The sequence below is a fragment of the Chenopodium album genome, chromosome 13, assembly GCF_948465745.1.
Source record: "Chenopodium album chromosome 13, dcCheAlbu1.1, whole genome shotgun sequence".
In the NCBI taxonomy this organism is placed as follows: domain Eukaryota; kingdom Viridiplantae; phylum Streptophyta; class Magnoliopsida; order Caryophyllales; family Amaranthaceae; genus Chenopodium; species Chenopodium album.
In genome coordinates, this window is record NC_137846.1 from 48,150,199 (window position 1) to 48,172,208 (window position 22,010).

The window sequence follows — 22,010 nt, forward strand, 5'->3', positions numbered from 1 at the left end:
AGAATCCCGATCCTGAAAACATTGTGTGGTAGGAATAACCAAACATTGATCCTAATCATCTTATAGACCACAGAAATTTAGCACAATAAGTTCTAATTTTTTGTATCTATGTTTATATATATATATATATATATATATATATATATATATATATATCCTTTGAAAGATTGAGGGAATATCTTCATTCCTTATCATTAAGAAAATAACTGCATATATAAAATGTACATGCTTTTGTCAATCATTATAGCTAGACTCTAACTAACTATAAATAAATAATTATTATATTTATCAAGCTAATTATTTCCTTTGACTATATACCAAAATATGTATGGCAACATAATAGGGAACTGTAGCCTATAATTTAGGAAGGTAATTATCTCCTTTGACCATACAACAAATATATACTATATTTAACTCTTAAATTTGGAGATGATGCTTCTTTCTTTTGTTGACTTGGACCAACTTGGTCTCCCTAGACAAAATACTTTGATCAATAATAAAAAAGGTGGTCTAAATTGAATTTAAGGTGATTTGAAATTGGGTCAGGAACAATTTGGGTTGAACTTAGGTCGGGTCAATTACAAGTTGTATTGATTTCGGGTAGGGTTAGTAACAGATCGGGTTGAATTTTGAGTCGGGTAAGTAATAAGTCGGGTAAAATTCGGGTCGGGTCAATAACAAGTAGGGTTGAATTTGGGTCAGATCAATAACAAGTCGGGTTGGGTTTGTAACAGGTCGGGTTGAATTTTGAGTTGGGTTAGTAGTAAATTCGGGTCGGGGTCGGGTTGAATTCAGGTCGTGTTAGTAACAAGTCGGTTTAAATTCGGGTTCTGACGGGTTGAAATGGGTTTGGGTCAAATTCGGTTCAGGTCGGGTCCGGTTTAGGTCAATAGTTTACGGGTTACATTCGGGTCGGGTCATTTTCGGGTCGATTCATGTTCGGGTTCGGGTCTCAAATACTCGGGTCTAGGGTTGGTTTCAGGTCGGATTCGGGTCACCATTTTTCGGGTTCAGATGGGTCGGTTAATAATCGGGTTCGGGTCAGGTTAGCTTTTGACAGCTCTAATCGCATGCACTATGATATCTGACCTCACCCCTCTTAAAAAATCATGGAGAATAAAAGTATGAATTGTGAGGCTATATGGTACCAACCTTAATATTCCAATCTAAAAAAATTAGCTCACTTGAGTCAATTTTAGTTGATGGAAAGGTACACCATAATAGTTTCAAAAATTAGCTCACTTGAGTCAATTTTTAGTTGATGGAAAGCGGGCACTTCCCGTATTATCTCTAGCTTCAAAGTGATTAATAATACTGGCAAACATTTCACTACTAACCATGTCAATAAAGTGAACTTTAGGACTATTGTTAGGGATTGTGATTTGTAAAGATGTACAACTTCCTCGATCAACATGGATTTGATTTTAGTAGGTTTATATCGATTTATTAACCTTTTTTTACATAAATTGTATTTTTTTTAAACTATCAACTAATATTTTTTGAGCTAGAAGACTTGCAGCAAGGAATTCGAATCAGCCTATAATACTTGACATTATTAATTGTTGATGTATATCATATACAATATCTGTTTTAATGTGGACTCACAATGTTAGATTAGAAAGGACCTTTTAAAATTAAATTTTGTACGTCAAGATAGTTGTGCAGTATAATCGATGCGACTAAGGGTCTGTTCACATTTACTGAGCTGAGGTGAACTGAACTGAACTGATTGGAGCTCAACTGAATTGAATAGAGCTGAAATGAATATTTTATGAGAGAAGGAAATTAGGAGCTGAACTGAACTGATTGGAGCTGAACTGAACTGAACTGAAATTAAGCTGAAGTGAACAGGCCCTTACACATTTAGTGAACTGAACTGAACTGATTAGAGCTGAACTAAACTGAACTAAATAGAGCTTAAATGAATATTTTATGAGAGAAGTGAGTTTACCATCTCGTGTTTAATTAATTCGACTCAACATGCGACGCTCGGTTTCGACGCTCCTAGCTCGATTTCCCACATCTAAATATTTATTACTCGGGTGACTCATTAATTCCTTCCGAATTAATTCGTCGTGTTGGATCGTTAGTTGCTTGGGTGTGACCTGAATGATTCAGTCAAGATTAAGCTGTAATATAAATTATACGTTAATATTACTGATCGGAAGCGGCCTCCACCTAGGCATTCCGATCACTTAAAGTTACTGAATAAATAGCTTTTCAATAGCTCCAAACCCTCTATCGGAATAATACACTTGTTCGAAGGACACTATTCCTATAACCTGGAAGGAACAACATTACAACACACTTGTCCATTCACAATGAAAGAGTAGGTGACCGTGGACACACACTTCATCACCAGCTGAACCCAATTATCTACAAAACCAAGTCTCAATAACAGTCCTTTTAGAAAAGACCATTCCACCCTGTCATAAGTCTTACTCATATCAAGTTTTTCTAATTGATTACTTCATAGATCAGCAAAATGGTTGATTAGCTATACATACCAAATAGGCATCATGTCACACAGAATATAACTACATAAACTGGTAGAATACAAGGCAAATACGAAGTAATAAGAAGGTAAACAATAGAACATAAAGACACTAGAAGGGAAAGTGTTAACAGACAAGAAAATAAACAGTTGTAACATACAATCTCCCAACGGACTTCATAAAATAAGTGTTTAGGATCAAGAAGTTATACTTACATCACGTAATTTATTCCTAGGAAGCATGTACAGGAAAGCTTTACGAATAACTTCAGTAGGATCCTTGGACATCTGATCCTTTAAACTTCTTTCCTTGAGATGGCCCACATGCATTTAAAACTAATATAGACAAACATTAGCATGAAAGGGTTTTTTTAAAAAAAACGGAAGTACATCCGTAAAGCACAAAATCAGACAAACTATGATCTCAAATTCCGCACTTTGCAGACCAGTTTAGCTAACATCTAAAGGTGGGCACGGGCCGTGCCGGCACGGGCCCGGCACGACGCCGGCACGGCCCGGCATGGCACGGCCACCGGCACGGCGGCCCACCAGTGGGCCGTGGGCCATGCCGTGAACACAAAATTTGGAAAACGGCACGGGCACAGCGGGCGGCACGAGACTCGGCACGCCGGCACGGCACGGGCACGGAGGCACGGCACGGGAACAGCACGGCACGGCCCGTGCCTAGCCGTTGGAAGTAGTCGTTTTCCAACAGCTATAAAACGGCTATTTTTCCCACCCAAAATCCCTATAAATACCTCATTTCTTCCTCCAAAATTTTCACAATTCATCAACTCATCTCTTCTCTCTTATTCTCTAATTTTCTTATTCTCTAATTCCTACAATCTTACTCTCTTTCTCTTTTGTGCAAAGAAAAAAAAATTCCTACTCTCTTATAAATTTTACATTTTTACTTTTATTAGTCTACTACCAAAATTATATTAAAAAAAAAAATTCTTATATTTACACTCGGTAAATTATAAATTCGGGATCGGGAAATTATAAATTTGGGAAAGCAATTGAAGCGTCATTGTAAGATCTAACTCAACTTTATTTTAATTTGTTATTGTTGTTATTATTATTATTATTATTGTTGTTGTTGTTGTTGTTGTTGTTGTTGTTGTTGTTATTGTTGTTATTGTTTTCTTGGAAGTTGGAACAACTTAATTATATAAAAACTACTTTCTATTTTTATTGTGGATAATTTAGATTGTTAGTGAAATCTGTCTAAGGCGGGACTTGGGCTCTGCACAACGTCGTTCCTAACCTCTCCTACCTGGGATCTCATTGACCTAAATAATCTACTATTATTATAATTATTTTTGAAAACTTAATTTATATAAAAACTACTTACTAATTCTTATTGCTATCGTTATCATTATTGTTGTCAATTGTTATTATTATTGTTATTGTTAATTTGTTATTTGTATTATTATTGTTGTTGTTATTATTATTAAATATCATGGCATCAAACCCGAACACTTCCTCCTCCTCTAGAAAAGCCAAGTCAAAACGTAGGGAATCACCAAACCCTAACACTTCAATGCCCCCCCTAACACCTTTCCCTCCCCTAACATGCCCTTTCACTCCCCTAACATGCCCTTTCCAAACACTTCCACCCCTTTCTTTCATCCCCAAACCACGGGAGGGCAAGAACAAATGGATGATATGGCTCCTTGGACTATTTCGGGATTTCAACAAACCCATTTTTCACCTCATTTATACGGATCACAACATGAATTTCCTATTCCTAGTAACCAAGGTAGCCAAACACAAGCCTCCGGGTCGAGTGTACAATCCACCCAAATGCCTAACACCCAAAATCCTAACATATTAGAGTGGTGTACCGAAGAGGAATTTGCTCAAACCAACCGAAAGAGTGAAGTTTGGGCACATTATCAATTGAGTAAAAATGGAACCAAAGCCCGGTGTCGGACTTGTAGTAAAATTTTCTCGGCCGATACCAAGGGAGGGACGGGACACCTTAGTAGACATTCAAAAAGATGTGGTGGACCATATAATGATCCAACCCAACCCAAAATTTCTCATTTCCATCCACAAGGCTTCACTTATAGTTATGAGAGAGATAGGGATGAACTTGGGAGAATGATTGTACATGCCGAACAACCTTTTCTTTTCGCCGAAAATGATGCCTTTAACAACTACATTAACCGAGCACTACAACCCAAACACAAAAAAATCTCCCGAAAAACCGTTCGATCTGCTGCCATGAATAATTATCAAGAGTATAAATTGAAATTAGTAAATGAATTGGCTAATCTTCCTAGTAGAGTTTCTTTAACTGCCGATGCATGGGATAGTGGATACGGACTTCACTATTTATGTGTTACTTGTCATTGGTTGGATAATTATTGGTTGTTACAAAAACGCATCATTCATTTTAAAATGCTTGAATACCCTCATACCGGTCTTAACATTTCTCATCATTTAATGGAAGCCATTGATGCATATAGTCTTAGGGATAAAATCATGTCTATGACTTTCGATAATGCAACTTCTATGACATATAGTGCGAATTTGGTTAAACCCCAATTGACCGATTTAGTATTAGATGGAGAAGCACTTCATATTAGATGCATTTGTCATGTTCTTAACTTGTGTATGAAGGATGGAACACAAGCAATTGGTTCATTTTATCACAAAACAAGGAATGCTATTATGTCTATTAATAGATCTAACTTAAGATATCAAGAATGGAAAGGTTTTTGCAAGAAACAAAGGAGAAAGACTATAAAAATAGCACCGGATTGTCCAACTAGGTGGAACTCCACCTATGAAATGTTGAGTCGGGCAATCGAGTACAAGGTTGATTTAACACTTTTTTATAATATGAAATTTCCACAATGTTGTTTACTAGAAGATGATTGGGCTAATTGTGAAAAATATATGAATTTTTTACAATTACTATATAGTATGACACGTTGTTTTTCTTCTGTATATAATCCTTGTCCCCATTCTTTTCTTAGCAATGCATGTTTACTTGCACAACTTTTTGCCGAACATCGATTACAATATGAATATCATGGATATCTTCCATCTATGGAGGAAAAATGGCGTAAATATTACACTGATATTCCTATGATTTATATTTTTGCTTCTATTTTAGATCCTAGGCAGAAATATGATGGCACTTTTTTTTATTAATTGATATTTATTATAGTAACATGAATTTGGAAGATGATGTTGAAACTTTTAAAAATAAGGTGACTAATGAGTTTTTCTCTTTATATAGAGTTTATGAAAGTAAATATGGAACCGTGTCTCGATTTGCCCCTTCTCAAACATCCAAAAGCGTAAGTAAACGGGCCAAAGGTTTATTTGCACAAGCTGCTAACATGATGTCCAAGTTTTCAGGTACGGAATCAACATCAACTAGGAGAACACAAAGCGATGTTTCGGAGTTGCAAATGTACCTAAGTTACGACTTCATGAAAGGCATGGACGATGAAGAGAAGTTTGGCCTCGACATCCTTGATTGGTGGAAATCACAAACCATGAAACATCCAATTTTGCCGGCAATGGCTCGTGATATTTTTGCTATCCAAGTCTCCTCCGTTGCCTCCGAAAGAGCTTTTAGTGCGTCGGGACGGGTTTTAGACGATAGAAGAACAAGACTAAAACCCGAAACACTTGAAATGTGTGTTTGCTTCAAGGATTGGTTAGATGCCGAAACTCGTTCTCAAGATCGTACTTATGCGCAAAACGACGACGATGAAGGAACGTCGACTTCTTTTAGTTCTCATACTTCTCAATCAACTCAATTGGCCGATGACCTTGAACCACAAGAAGACGAAGACGAAGACGAACAATAATAATTACATTATTATATATTTACATTATACACTATCGTACAATTTTTGTATTATCGAACTTCGTATTCCGTATAATAAATGAAGTTATTCACCAAATATTGTACGATTTTTAATTAACATTAATTATTTGTATTATCGATTTATCGTACCGGCTACCGGCATATAATAAACTAAGTTATTCTTCAATTTTTTGTGTTTTCGAATTATCGCACTCGTAATTTTTTTTTTTTATTATATGCATTGTTGTTTTTTGCTAAATTAATAAAATTGTTTTTCTTTGTTTATTTAAACTTAAACATAATTAGATAAATAATTTATATAACCTTAATTTAAATAAAGTTGTTCAAAACAAAATATATTAACATTAACATAAACATAAATTAATCACATTATTTATATAAAATTAAGTTGTACTATATATATATATATATATATATATATATATATATATATATATATATATATATATATATATATATATATATATCGTTTTTTATTTACATTTATTATTAAAAAAAATAAAATAAAATAAAATAAAATTGGCACGGTTTGGCCCGCGGCCCGGCACGGCACGGCCCGCCAGGCACGTGGGCCGTGCCGTGGGCTGGGGTGTGCCAAAATTAGGCACAGCACGGCACGGCCCACCGCGGCGCCGGCACGGCACGGCACGCCCCCACCGCGGCACGGCCAGGCACGGCCCGTGGCGGCATGGCACGGCCCGTTGCCCATGTTTACTAACATCTAACACCTATATTCATTTTCCCTTCCTGCATCTTATACAACCTCCAAAGGACCTCCCCCGCACAAGTAGTTTGGCCTTTGAAACTATCTTTGTACGATCACTATTACGCAGTAATCTACTAAACTTGTAAGGCAAAGCATCAAACAAAGCCATTGCCATCTACAAAACTTTCTACGTTATGCAAATAGAACTTCTGGAAAGAATCACTCCACCAAACATAGTTTCCATCATATTCATACCCTAGTTGTCCAAGGAGCTTACCTAGTGTGCCATCGATAATATTTATCTGTAAGTTTCTTTCCTGTAACGCAAATGTCTTTTGCATTGAGAACAATGTACATATCTCCATCATCATGATTAGGAGCATATGTAGGTTTATCTTTCCCTTGAATCACAGTAGAAATTTGAGATGCTAACCTCCCAAGAACCTAAGCAAAAGCAACGGAATTATTACAGAAAAACCAATACAAATTCATAAAACGAAACAACATTGTGATATAACCCTAAAGTAAGCTGGAAATTAGGAGCTGAACTGAATTGAACTGATTGGAGTTGAATTGAAATTAAGTTGGAGTAACATGCCCTAAGACTACATTATACTCTAAAAAGAGCTGTCTACGTAATTTATATTTTCTTTGTTTTTTGTAATCAAGTGAGATATTATAGGATCGATATAATAACTAATTACTAATATGGTGTCTTTCCCATGGTCTCTTGCTTTTGTTAAATTACTACTTAGATCGTATTATATCTTTTATTCTTATTTTTAATAAATATTTTGATAAATTATGTCTTTTATTCTTATTATTTTAATAAATATTTTTTAATCATATAAAATTTATCAATAACCATATCTATATATTTGTGTTGTATATTCAATCATCAGTTGTTGATTAGTTATATGGATATGATGTAATAGTTTTTGACACAATGCTTAGCTAGATAATTGTAAAATGCGGTGAATAGGATATAAGACTATTATCGTGTTTGTATATTTAGAGAATGCGACGGGTAAAACAGGTTTTAGATTGTATAGGTACTGAACATATGGTATGACAGGTAAATTTTAGTATTTCTTCTACTGTTCTTCTATAGTTATGTGCGGATGGTATGACGAGTAAATTTAGTTTTCCTCTACTTCTCTTATATAGTTATGTGAGGCAAAATAATTAATTTATTTTTCAACTATAATAAATAACATTATAAAAAATAATAGGGAATAAAAGAAAAGAATTGCAAATGATATAAAATACTATTCAAATCATATATTCTTTAATTTATTTACGTATCGGCCATTATTGCAACTGAACAAAATTTTGATAATTAAATGTTAGAGAAAATTAACCCTTTATTACTAATCGAATTATCTTAGGATTTTTTTTCCTACGAATCAATCATGCTTTTGTAAAAAAAAAAAAAAAATGATTAACTGATTATCACTATCAAACATTTTAACAGTGACTAGATTTGTTTAACAGTCCTATCAAACATTTGTTTAAATACTACATATTAATTAGTTTAGGGGTTCGACTCCCCGATACTTTGGGGAACGTGGAACTTGTTGCATGTTTCTTAGAAATGCCACTTTTATCTTTTGTAAATTGTAATGCAATGAGTCAATGACCATATGATGCACTAACTTGCTATTCTACGTATTCTGCTTAACCATGTCTTTCTAGCATATCAATGGCCAAGTCATTTTGCTTAATACAAAGTTTAACAAGCCCAATCCTTTTCCAAACCATGGCCAAGTCTTTTTTTTTTTTTTAAGTAATACTCTTTACCGTATTTTTAGAAAAGGTAATCATTACATTTCTACTCCGTATAATATTTTTTTCTAATTTCTTTTTTCACAAAAAAAAAAAAAAAAAAAAAAAATACACACCAAAAGATGACATGTGTCATTGCTGCTATGTCTTTTAGTATATAGTTATTTATTGGTGATTATATATTTTTTTACACTTACCAAACACTAGCGCAACTCCCTCTCTTAAGTCTTAACATTGAAAACTATCAATGTTCGAATGTTCCCACTCTTAACACTTAGGGCTCATTCACTTCAGCTTAATTTCATTTCAGTTCAGCTCCAATCAGTTCAGTTTAATTCAGCTCCTAATTTCCTTCTCTCATAAAATATTCATTTCAGTTCAGTAAATGTGAACAGACCCCTATCACTACCCACCTAAACTGTTATCAATTAGGCCCAAATCTCTAGTGATAATGCTCTTAAAAAATAATTCTCTAGTGATTAACTGATTACACTGCAAAAAAAATTAAAAACCTCTAGTTATTAAACTTCCTATTAGAAGACGGTTGGTTATGTTAATATCTTATTGTATATATTGATATATTTTATATATACTAGGGATTCCTGCGCGCATGGTGTGCGCTATGACTATCCTTTGAAAAGAGTTTTTACAATTAACCCTAATATTATTGCATGGTATTTTATTATAATTATTTACATAAAGGATCATTCCTAACTTTTTATGGGTCATAGAGAAAATTAGAAATAAGGGCCCTTGGAAGAGAATTATTATGAAATAATGTAACATATACTTTGTATATAGTACAAAAAGCATACTCTATATTAGTATTGATAAGTACATTAGTTTAGTTTATTTCAAATGCTTAGCCATTAGTCTAGGTATAACTAATGGAGTAAATAATGAACGATGTTTCATTGTAACTCTATAGTATAATCTACTCCTATACTACCCAAGTACGTAGTACTGTATATTCTAAAAATATCAACACTCGGGGGTGGGGCGCAGGCTTGTAACTCTAATTCTGCGTTACAGACTGAATTGATGGCTTGTCTATTTGCTTTACACCATGCCAGGTAGCATGGGTATTCCTCTTTACAGATTCTTACTGATTGTTCTTCGGTGGTGGATCTGCTTCGATCCTAGTTTCCCAAGGATATTTCTGCATGTTGGATTCAGCAGGAGATTTTGGAAGTTATTGGTGCTTTGGTTGTGTGTCATATTCAGAAGGTTCCAAGGTATACGGTTGCTCAAGCGCACTGTTTGGCAGAGATGGCGCATCGGCGTGATTTACTTTGTTTCCGTTTTTAGTTTGTTTGTCAGTTCTTTTGAAAAAAAAAAAAACAATCGGAATTATCTTCATAAACATAGATTGAAAAGTTGAACACTTAAGTATGCTAATTCAAAAGGCATACCAAAAACTAAACAAAACAAAGAAATAAACGTCTACACATAAGAGCTCTCTCATACTAAGCTCTCTCGTACTTTTTAAACTTGTAAAGAGGGGTAAATATGTAATCAAATATTTTTAGGGGTATAAACGTTTATATACTATTTATAAGAATAATCTTATACATTTTATAAGGTAGGGAAGATAGAGATAGGGATATCGTTTAGAAGTTTTAGGCAAGTTAGGTTACCTTAGCTTAAGTTGTACTCCGTCCAATCCTATTTGTTAGTCACATATCCTATTTTGAGAGTTTCAAAAAGATTTACCCATATTGAATATATTTCATTTTTAACTTTTTTTTTTTTTTCCTTTTCTATCTTACCCATATTGAATATATTCAAAGCTTGTAAATTGAAGGTAGATTAGTTAATAAAATGTCAAAGAATTTTGATTGGTTAACTTAATTGATTGTGGATTGATGACATGACTCTAAGCTTCTAACTAAGGAAATTTCTCACTTGAATTATGCAATTATGGTTTATGCTTTCCAAACAAAATAAATCAAAAAACTGAAATAAGACAAAATTAAATGTGGATTATTTTTGTACGTTAATGTTAGATTCCAAATATTCTTAAGGGACTATCATATGAAAATGGAGGGAATAATATATATTATGTTGTGATTATCATACAAGGTAAGCCGTATAAAACGTACTAATAATAAGATCTCTAGTTATTACACTTCCATAAAAAAAATATTAAACTTTCATAAGTTTTTTATTATTTTTTTTTTAAAAAAAATCTCTAGTGATGATCATGCTTCGAAAAAAAAAAAAAAAAAAATTCCCTTGATTACGCTTAGTTAATGTTTCCCTAAAATAAATTAATAAGATCTCTGGTTATTATACTTTTATAAAATACAATACTGTAATTTAATAAAATCTCTGATTATTACGCTTCCATAAAAAAATTACTCGTAATAAAATCTCTAGTAATTAAGCCTTTTGATGCTTAAAAAAAAAAAAAAAAAAAAAAACAAATCTCTAGTGATCATACTTCCAAAAAAAAAAAACTCTTGTGATTATAATCATTTATGATTTGTTTCCAATACAGAAATCTTCAATATTTAATAATTTATATGGAATAATAAAACATTTCCATAATAAACATGCATCCTTCTATTATATAAGTCACCAAGTCAATAACAATTTTATTCACAACTAAAAATTTAATTTCTTAAATCATTGAGATTAAGGTTGTACAACGCTTTTTAAACAATCTTATACATTTTTTATAACATGGCAGGAAAGTCTTCTGTAGTCCCATTTTTTGTAATACTAATGCTTGTCTTTATGTATCAAGGTAAATTTAAATTTCACATTTAAAAATTTTGTGCATTATCAATTTATATTATTGTTGTTTGTTTATATATACATAATTACATATGACTAAATTCTTGTGAATTATTGTTGGATTAATTAAATAGGTAGCAATGGAGTTATTACGCCAAATCAAGGAGACGTTTGCCTTGCAAATCCTTGTGCTACAGATGCATAGATGCATGCGCTAATTACCCAACATATACTCCAGTTTGCCGTCGGAATGCTTGTTGTTGTGTACCACCACAACCAGCTCCTCCAGAAACAAATTAATGTTACGTAGATCCAAATAATTAAAGGAATAAAATTAAGTTTTTTTAAAAAAAAAATTTATTTATTTTTATCTATATCTTTTCTTTATTGAAAATAAATTATATGGATTATATTAACATGCATTCACAATTAGCAATTTAAATTTATGCCTGCAATGTTTACAAATAGTATCTTCAATAAAATATTGACATTTCATTATATTTTTTTTAATTGTTTTTTCTTTTGATGGACACGTCATTTTTTCTTCACCCAAAGAGGGCTACTAATTTGATAAATTAATTGAAGCAAACTCCGATTCATGAGAGGGGAATACATCCATCCACAATCTTCGGTCAATCTCCAAAGATTAAAAAAATTAGGGTTTCTACTAGTTTTAACTTTCATTTTTAAAGTTAGGTGATCTCTATGATAGCAAAACTACAATTTTCAATTAACAACAACAGATCATATAAATGGGCCAATGGCCCATAAGCATGTAATTATAATTTGTGTCATCTGGTCAAAAAAAAGTGCATCAAAACATTATTCACCATATTTTAGGCAAATTTAACATTAATAATCCGAACTATTACTAGTCTTTTACAAAAACAATTCCAACTTAACATAATTACTCATTTAATCCTAACGAAGTATTAAAGATTCTTATACTAGTAAATCAAAATTAACGGTGTCAAAAACTCTGTTAATCAACCTTTTAGTTGACTTTTGTTTGACTTTTTTAATATCCAAAGATGATGTTGACCCAACCTTGATTATTCATTACCTCTCTTTTCACCATTTTTACCAATATATAAGCAAGCAATGTCAACTCCTAATCCTCCATTACGTACCCCTATATTCACCATTATATACTCGTAGCAATTTCAATTTAGGCTGAAACTTTTCCTACTCTGACCACTTTTGTTAGTCAATATTTAAGAGCCTACTTGCCCTTTTATTTCATTTAGGTAAATTGCAAACTACGAATATAATACAAGCAAATTATTTTTATGTTGCAATCACTACAATAATCATTATTCAATTCACATAGCTTAAAAGAAGACTCTTCAAAAAAAAAAAAAAAAAAAAAAAAAAAAAAAAAAAAAAAAAAAAAAAACCTAAAAGGAAGATTGTAAATACGAATGCTACGAAATTATGTTACAAAATTTATAAATGTTAATAGTGCTATCAATGGCGGACCTATTAAGCCCACATAGGAGCACCTGCATCCCCATTTTGTGAAAAAAAAAAAAACCAAGTCCTTAGACTCAAGTTAGTTTTCAAAAATAAAAAGCCCAAAAATTTGGATTTCTATTCCAAATATCTTTATCTCATAATAAGCTGACAAACACACCTACTTCTTTACTTCCTATCTTCATGCTTCTTTACGTGAAGATATGACAGCTATTTAATTTTATTTTATTTTTCAAAAAAATTTTGATCACTCACGTGAGGTGAGCAATTAGGGGAAAGAAATAAAATTCTTTTAATTTCACAAAACCTATTTTACCCCTTTCTAATTTTCTCTCTCCAACCCAAAGTCTCAAACACCCATACAATTTTCTAATTTTCTCTCTCCAACCCAAAGTCTCAAACACCTATACAATTTTCTAATTTCTCTTTCCACCTCAAAGTCTGAAACAAAGAAGTACTCGTATCAAATATTCAAGTGTACCAACAAGTTTATTTGCTCATCAAGTTGGTGATAATTCTTCTCGTGGCAACCGCAAGTGTAGAAACTAGAAACAACATTTTTATAAGTTACGAAATAATATAGATGATCATTTTTAAATGATTGTTTGGTTTCTTTCATAGAGACAAATATTGCGTTTCCAAGAAATTAAAATCAACAAGAATAATTGTAATTTCTTTTAAATTATGTGTTGCTTTGTTTTCCCTTATAAATAATCATGGATCTTTTTCATGAGTACAAACCCTATTATTTGTTTTGTGTTATTAAAAACGATTTTTAATTTTTGGTGATACGTCTTTGACAACGTATTACTTTGTACTCCGTACGTTGGGATGATTAAGTTGAAAGTTTATTTTGGACTCCCATTTATAAATTTCTAAATCCGCCACTGAGTATTATGAAATAAATTTGTGCCGAAAGAACCATCAAGGATTGAAGTTCTACTAGATTACATAATATTAATAGTAATGTTTTTTTTTTTTTTAAAAAAAAAAAAAAAAAAAAAAAAAAAAAAAAAAAAAAAAAAAAAAACTGTCATCATAAATATATTACTAGTATAAATTAAAAGCCAAAAGTGTCCACTAATTGTATGTATATATTAGGACCGACTAACCAAGAGTCCAAGACAACTAGATATAATGTTTTCTTTTATTATTATTTTTTTTTTTTAAATTGTTAGCCATCTAATCATCTTTTTTCCTTTAGTTTTTAAATTGTGGATAGATAATAATTTTAGTGGTCAAACTAATGAACAGTTATTATCCTTTTCTTTTAGATCAATGGTTATAAATCAATTTTTTATAATTAGCCACAAATCACAATTTTAATTTAGCTATTTTAAAACAATCCATTTAGAAAAATTCAATGTTAAAATTAAGAAAACCGTTGAGTTTAACTTGACCCGTGTTTGGGCCAAATTCGAAATACTAAACATCCATTAAAGCCTAATGTCAATATGTATCCGATATGTATATAGAAACAAAAATGATTTAAGGTATACTTACGTGCATGTGTTGAAAGCCTGGCTTAGTTGGTTCAAGCCATTTGGTCGTGAAGCTATTTCATCGATTTTTTGCCAAGATTTCTTAATCAACTGGTAGCATTTTTTAAAAACGTCCTGAAAATTGTAAATTGCCACACAAAATTAGTTATTAGTGTACTCACATATTCATGTATAATATGAATCCCAAGAAAATAATTTGTAACTAACTAAATTGATTATACTGAAATCTCAACACAATATTATGAATTAATAAAGTTTACATAACAGCTACCTTTTATAATTAATGACCTGACTATCATGTAATGTCTTTCATCTTAAATCTAACAAGGTTTTCATATGAGATTAGGCCTGGGCTAACCAATGGTGTACTAGCTCCTGATTTTCTAAGCCCGTTTGTATATTCTTAGCCCGATCATGGCTTGGACTGGTTAGCATATTTATACCGTGTGTAGTGATTAGTGACCTTCTTCAATTTAATTAATAAAGTTAGCAATAGTTATGAGTTGTTGAAGAGAATATGTAATTAACGTCCTAACATGTTTCTTTTCAAGAAATAATAATAGTTCCAAACTTACTAATACGAGTATTACATTTCATATTTGATATTTCCTAATTTCTATGGCCTAGGCCCATAATATAAAGTCGAAAACAATCCAAAAATAAAATTAAATTTAAGAACAAATTACAGGTATGTTTAATACTTTGATAGTTAATTATCCAATTTGTTATACGTAAAGAACTATTGTTGCACAAAGTATTAATATTAGAGGTCGAGTAGATATACCTCAAAATCCTTACTAATGATGTCACAGAATCCATCGCTTGGTGTGTTGTTGCCGTAAAGGTACATTGGTGACGACGAGGCAAGGGCTCCAACTGCGATGTTGTTGTACTTGACACGGAACCATGCTGCTAATGCTACATTAAAAAAAAAAAAAAAAAAGTATATAGGTGTTATTGATCTAACTATGTTTAAACTATAACAATCATATATTAAGATGGAATTTTTTTTATTTTTTTTTAGAAGGTGAAAAAATATTTCAAATTAATACGGTAGTTTTTAATTCACAGATTAGAAGTAATTTTTTAAGAAAAAATTCATGCAAAAAGAGGTAAAAAAAAAACTTGTGGGATTTGAGAAGAGCAAAGGAAATTGGTTTCCCGGCCTAACCCATTGACATTTTTGACAAGTGATGTCTAAATCCTTTATTAGAAACTAGACCTGTTCAATGGGTTAGGAGCCCATTTAAAACCCTGGCCCAACCCTTTTATAAAAGGGTTTTACCCATCCAACATTTAAATGGGGCGGGCTTTTAAAGAGCTATGAAATAATAGGCTTTTAAAGGGTTGGGTCTAATTTTAAAAGGGCTGAAATGAGATAACTCTTATAAAGCTTTTTTTTTTTCTTTTTTTTTTTTATTTATCCTAATTATGAAACCTTGAAAGTAAAATTCCCAATTTATCCCAAATTATGAACCCTATTAAAAAAAATTTCCCAGATTCTAAACCCTTGTTGCTAAGTGCTAACATTGAAAGTAAAATTCCATATAAAGTCCATTCCATATAAAGCCCGGCCCATTCCATATATAGCCTGGCCCGGCCCGGAATTTTTATAAAGCAATATTATTACTCTGTAATTTTTATTATTTATTTATATGTTTTATTATTGATCAATTAACAATAAAAAAAAAAAAAAATATCACCTCCACCATAGCCACTCCCGACAACGATAACAGGTGATGCAAAGGCAGAGAAGTTGGCCTTCAGACTTTGTATTATTATCGCAAAGTCCTGGAGGGCCTGTTCCGTTGTTAGGCACCCTCGTACTTGGTGATCAGCCATGGCTAATTCGATCTTCCCCAACGGTACGGAACCACCATAGAAGCGATGCTAAATCAATCAAGACAGGAAAAAAAAAAATGGCAAACATTAAATTAAGTAAACAACTAAACATGTAGATTATAAATAAGCTTGATTTTTGGGTGCTACAAAAGTCAAATTATGTAATTAACATGCTATCTCTGTTTTCATAGGACTTAGTAGCTACACAAATTTTTTAAAGAAGTGGAAAATGGACCATGTGTGTGGGCAGGGCCGGCCCGGCCCTTAGGCCCAATCATAAAAGGGGCCCCAAAATTTATTATGTTAACTTAAATTATTGCAAGTATGCTACACTGTATTAGTGTATGCATGTTGATTTAACGAGTTTTCACATTCATCCCAATTTCGATTCTTCATCTCATCAGTTTTTATTTTTAATTTTATTATTATTATTATTAATTTTATTTTTACTGTTTTTCTTTCTGTCCCTTTCCCCTTTTTAAAGCTTTTCTAACCATTCTACTTTAACGAGTTAACCTATTATTTCTTTCTACTTTCTCAAGATAAGTTCCTTTTGTTCTTATATATTTTACACGATCGTAATCAAAAGAATAATTGACTAAACAAAATAAACTACATTCTTAGGGTAAATAAGTTACCTGAATATGAACCAACATTGCCTTGAACTCATTGGCACATTCGTTTAGGAGGTCGTATACTCCGAGGTCACCGTTATCGACGACCTCCCTTCCGAACAACACGAAGATTGAGCCACCGGCCTTGGCCCCCGACCCCAGAGTGTCGTTCACGTAGACCCTCTGCTGGAATGTCCGGTCAATTGTGCTTCGGTAGTATCCGAAGTGATCTAATGTCTGTGTGAAGTTGATCAGTTGGAGTTCACCTACACATTTAATTTATTAATTTTTAAAAAAAAAATTATAATAAACGAACTACAAGTAACAATATGTAAGATAAGATTGCAAAATTATAAAAGAAAATACCTCTAACGGATACAAGTAATAAACAGATGAAGAAGTAAAATAACTCAATCTTGGCCATTCAAATATTTGACTTCAAAACTGGATGTTAAATTTCGAAACAATGTGAAATGGGCCTGGGCAACCCGAACAAGGAGGAGGAGAGTTTGGTCCACAAACAAGGTTTTGGAGCTTCCATACTAAAACCAATTGGCAATAGTAGGAGGTACTCCTCTACTTTATAAAGTGAAACCATCTTTCCTCTTTCTCCAATGTGGGACACTCATAAGTGGGCTACAATGGGTTTCAACACTCCCCCTCACTTATGAGTGTCCTTAGAACTTAAGAGATAACTGGATAAGGCCAGATCAATAATCCTCTTAGGGGCTGGACATCCTGTCGAGGTAAATCCTTATCCAGTAGCGATTAAATACCCAGTTTAGAAGAGACCCGTAACCTGGGCTCTGATATCATGTTAATTTTGTGAATCTAAGGAGGAAGAAAAGAGAAGAGAGAGAGGGAAGCCATTAAAGTAGAGCTTGAGTTTTGGTCAGTATAGAGAGATGAGGAAGAAAGAGTGAAAGAGAGGAGAGAGAAAAGGAAGTAGTGTATTATTATTCCAAATGAATTACAAATTAGCTTTTATACTACTGTACTAATTATAAGGCTTACTAGTAAAACTTAGAGCTAAACTCTATATTCCAACACTTTCTTTTATTATTCCAAGCCTTTTAAGTTTGATTGGCTTAAAAAAAATAAATAAAACCATGTTTTTTATTCCAAACCTTTTATGTTTGATTGGTTTTAAAAAAAGAGGCCATTTTTTTAGGGGAGTTTAAAAACAATAAGATGTCCTTATGAAACTAACAAGTACTCTTTACAAGTTGACGATATAGTAACCAAAAAATCCTAAAAGAAAATTAATATCAATATGTGAACTTGTCCTTTGGTTTTTAGCCATAAATATTTTCACATTCTAATGTTAGGGTTTCGTAAGGAAAAAAAAAAAGTGACATTATTAGGTAATACGAGTAAAGCTTGTACATCACTTTATTTTCCAAATGCAACATATTCTTGCGTGAGTACGTGACTACTAGCAGCTATATAGATGGAGTACTAGTTAATTAAGCTTCTCATTTCCACCAAAAACAAAGAAAAATATGTTATCAAAACTTTCACATAAATGATACCCTTTTTAACGTAACATTTGTTTCAATGCTTTATAAGAATTACAATAGGAGTAATTTCCACCACATTTTAAAAACAATAAAGTCGATCAGTGTTTCTTTTATATTCTTTCAACGATCAGTGTTTCATTTTACTTGTTAATTGTTTTTTTTTTTTTTTTTTTTTTTTTTTTTTTGACAAAGACTTGTTAATTGTTAATATGACTACTTTATCTACTAATGTGCTTGGATGCTTTTTTTCTTATTTGGACTACAATCCTACATTGTCCAACTCATTTCTGATTGTCTGTTGTCATGTTGAGATGGATGCCTTTTCTTTTAACCTAGAATCCTAGATAGGGTCACGTGTAAGTTCATGGCATGCATAATAATGATTGCTTCAGAATAACATATTTGAAGATATATGTTGATTTTTTAAAATTTTTTTTTTTAATAAGTTACCATTGTTTTTACTATAATTTTTACCCTAAGAAACAATTAAGTTCCTTACAAATCAAATGTTACCTTTATATGAATTAGAATAACCGTAAAATTTACCCTTGATCGTATTTTAATAGAATTATAAAAGAAATATCTTATACAAAACTTATTATTAAAAAAGCATGCATAAAAACTTAGAACTCTAATAAAGAACGCAACTACAATATGATGGGATCAAATAAAGGTAGTAATAATAATAATAATCTCACTCTTATCTATCAATACAAAGATTGAAGAGCCACAGAAAACCCAAAGTTCCAACAATACTAAACTTTAGTTTGAAAGGACCCATCCCCACCAAGGCCACCATTTACTTGAACTCCACCAATTTTCTTTTCTTGATATGTAGAAACTAGAAAATATTCTCTAAAAGCTAAACCCCACATAATTTATTTGTTTTTTTTTTTTCTTTTCAATAAAACTCCCACACAAATTGACAAAGCAATCCGGTGACTAACTATAGACGATGATATAAAGTTTTTACCCGAAACAAAGGGCATATATTGTCTTTAGAGAAACCTACGAACGAAAACATCTAGCATTTATAGTACGAGTAGATGTATACCTTAACTATACAAAGTTATTTTTTTTAAAAAAATAAAATAACAAAGAAAGTGATCATATGTTCCTTTGAACCGAGGAATCAAAACCCAGACCTTGTATAATTTGTATATATTTTTTCGGTTTTCTTATATATATGAATTGTTTCTTATAATATGAATTGTTTAGATATTATCATTATTATTATCGTTTCTTATATATATGTTAAAAAAATTGTTTTATTTGGTTGTGGAACAAAAACAGAGCATTATTGTTCTAAAGCAATCAGTTTTATTTGGTTGTGGCAGGGGACACTCGATCGCAAGGGACCTGAGTTCAAACCACTTTCTCTGGAACCTCCTCATCAGTAAGGGTGTTAAGTTTCCATTAATGGCTTGATTAATGAAAAATAGTAGTGGAACTTGAAATTGGCTAGTATCGGAAGTACGATGGGTTGGTGACTAAAAAAATTGGATAAAAGAATTGAACTTTGGAATAGTGTTCAAACTTGTATCCTTGAACTGGTTTGACATTTGAGGGAATGAGAATAGTTCAAAAGTGAGATTTGGGTTATGTCCATCTAAAAAATTGTGTGTTAAAAACCCAACAAGATGGGTTAAACTCTTTTTGGGTTATCATTGTCAAGCCCAAATTTCAAAGTCCATTGCACATCTAAAACCTTAGGGGTTTCCGTATTCTATAAATAGCCTCGAGAAGTAATTGTACGTAATTTACATGTTAGTTTATTCACTGTTTATGTATTAACATAGTAAAAACAAATTATCATACAAAATTTGTACTCCATATATTGTTGTATATGTGTCAATTAGAATCACAGTGCAAGGGTCGAAAAATCATGTGCCAATTATTAGCCATCTTGAGAAAAAGGTGAAAGACTGGAAGTTTGGGCAACGGTAATGTAATGAACTAATATAAGGGAGGAATAATGAACTAAAAATGTGGTTGTTTAGAATTTAGCTAAGCAGTTAAGCTTAGTACAGTAAATAAGACACTTTTAATGATAATATAGAAAAACAGAAAAATAGATAAAATCTGAGTCCCCGACAACAACACCAAAATTGATATGAGTCATTTATCGTTTTAAATTAAAAACCTATTATAAACCCTCAAAAATATTAATAAGTAATAAAATGATTAAAAAAGAGTCGATCCCACGGAGAGACTAAATTTGCAAGCTCTTATAATTTGGGCCGCCCCTGTTGCGGTAGGTTAAGATATACAAGCAGCTCTCATCTACCCTTTAATTAAAAAGAAAATAAATTTGTGTCAGAGTTCCATAAAAAGTACTCCGATGCTGTTTCACTTGTCAGAGAAGTAGTTGGGTAGATGTATCTATGCCGGTGAAAGTAGATCCTATCTCCAGGTATTTATTTATTTATTTTCGCATGATATAATTAATTCATTCATAGATAGATAGAGAAATACAAAGTAGTTTTATATTATTGAATTATTGATAGAGGAAATAATGGAAGAGGAGGAGTCAAGAAGCCATAGCCAGTGGAATAAGATTAACAGTGACATCTTAGTTAAAATTTGCGAACAACATGTAGAAGGTGAATTGCAGAGTGATTTCCGGCGTCGGGTCCGAGCAGTCTGTAGTTGGTGGCGATCTGTTGTTCCCCTACCCATTGGGCTACTTCCTGTTCGAGTCCCTAGCTTTAGTGAAGATGATGAAGAACAAGTGATGCTGTTTGAAAGTAGCTACTATATTATGTCTCCTTTGGATTTGAATTTGAATTTGAATAACAAGGGATGACTAATTCATGTGACAGAAATCAAGCCCAACACATGGCGCCTGCTACGACCCATGTCGAGCACAGACAAATTGTTTGAATGTACTCCACCTATCAGGTGCGAAATCAATAATTTGTTGGATTATCAAATCCGTCAAGTCATGCGGTCATATGATTTAGCAAGTGTATCCGGAGACGGAACTTACAGTAACAAGAGGAGGCTTTGTAGGGATGTGGTTGTGTCTGCCTCGTATAATTGTTAGTGTAGATGAACTACTATAAGAGGGGAGTGAATGGTAGTAGGTTCCAATCGCGAAACTTAAGCGGAAATAAACAATTAAAACGTAAAGGAACTTAAAGCACATAGCAAGTTTTACGAGGAAACCATCCAGTGCCCAACTGGAAGTAAAACCTCGGCCCTATTGGGACTTATAAACAAATTCCACTATAATAGGCAACTCTCCTAGTACAACCTATTACACAGACATTTGCTTCGCAAGTTCCACAACGGACACTTGACTATATGATAGGACACCTCCTACCAGACCTAAGACACCTCTCAGGACCCTTTTTCTCCCTTAACCCAGGACACTTGCTAGGTGACCCAAGACACCTCTCAGGTTCCTTTCACTCACTGTGCACTCACAGCTACCACTCGAATTTTACGAGATTTCAAACTCATCACTTGCGTGAATTTAA

The 22,010-nt window shown here is 32.5% G+C and overlaps 1 protein-coding gene across 1 annotated transcript; it reads right to left on the bottom strand.

Annotated features, from left to right (window-relative positions):
• Nucleotides 1-181: 181 nt before the first annotated feature.
• On the bottom strand, nucleotides 182-17,432 carry LOC145575621 (uncharacterized). Its single transcript, XM_081633459.1, has 6 exons — nucleotides 17,375-17,432; nucleotides 17,033-17,274; nucleotides 16,256-16,442; nucleotides 15,337-15,470; nucleotides 7,331-7,497; nucleotides 182-206 (listed from the first exon to the last, which is right to left on the bottom strand). Exons 1-6 carry the CDS (start codon nucleotides 17,430-17,432, stop codon nucleotides 182-184), a joined length of 813 nt encoding a protein of 270 aa, XP_081489585.1.
• Between the last annotated feature and the right edge of the window lie 4,578 nt (nucleotides 17,433-22,010).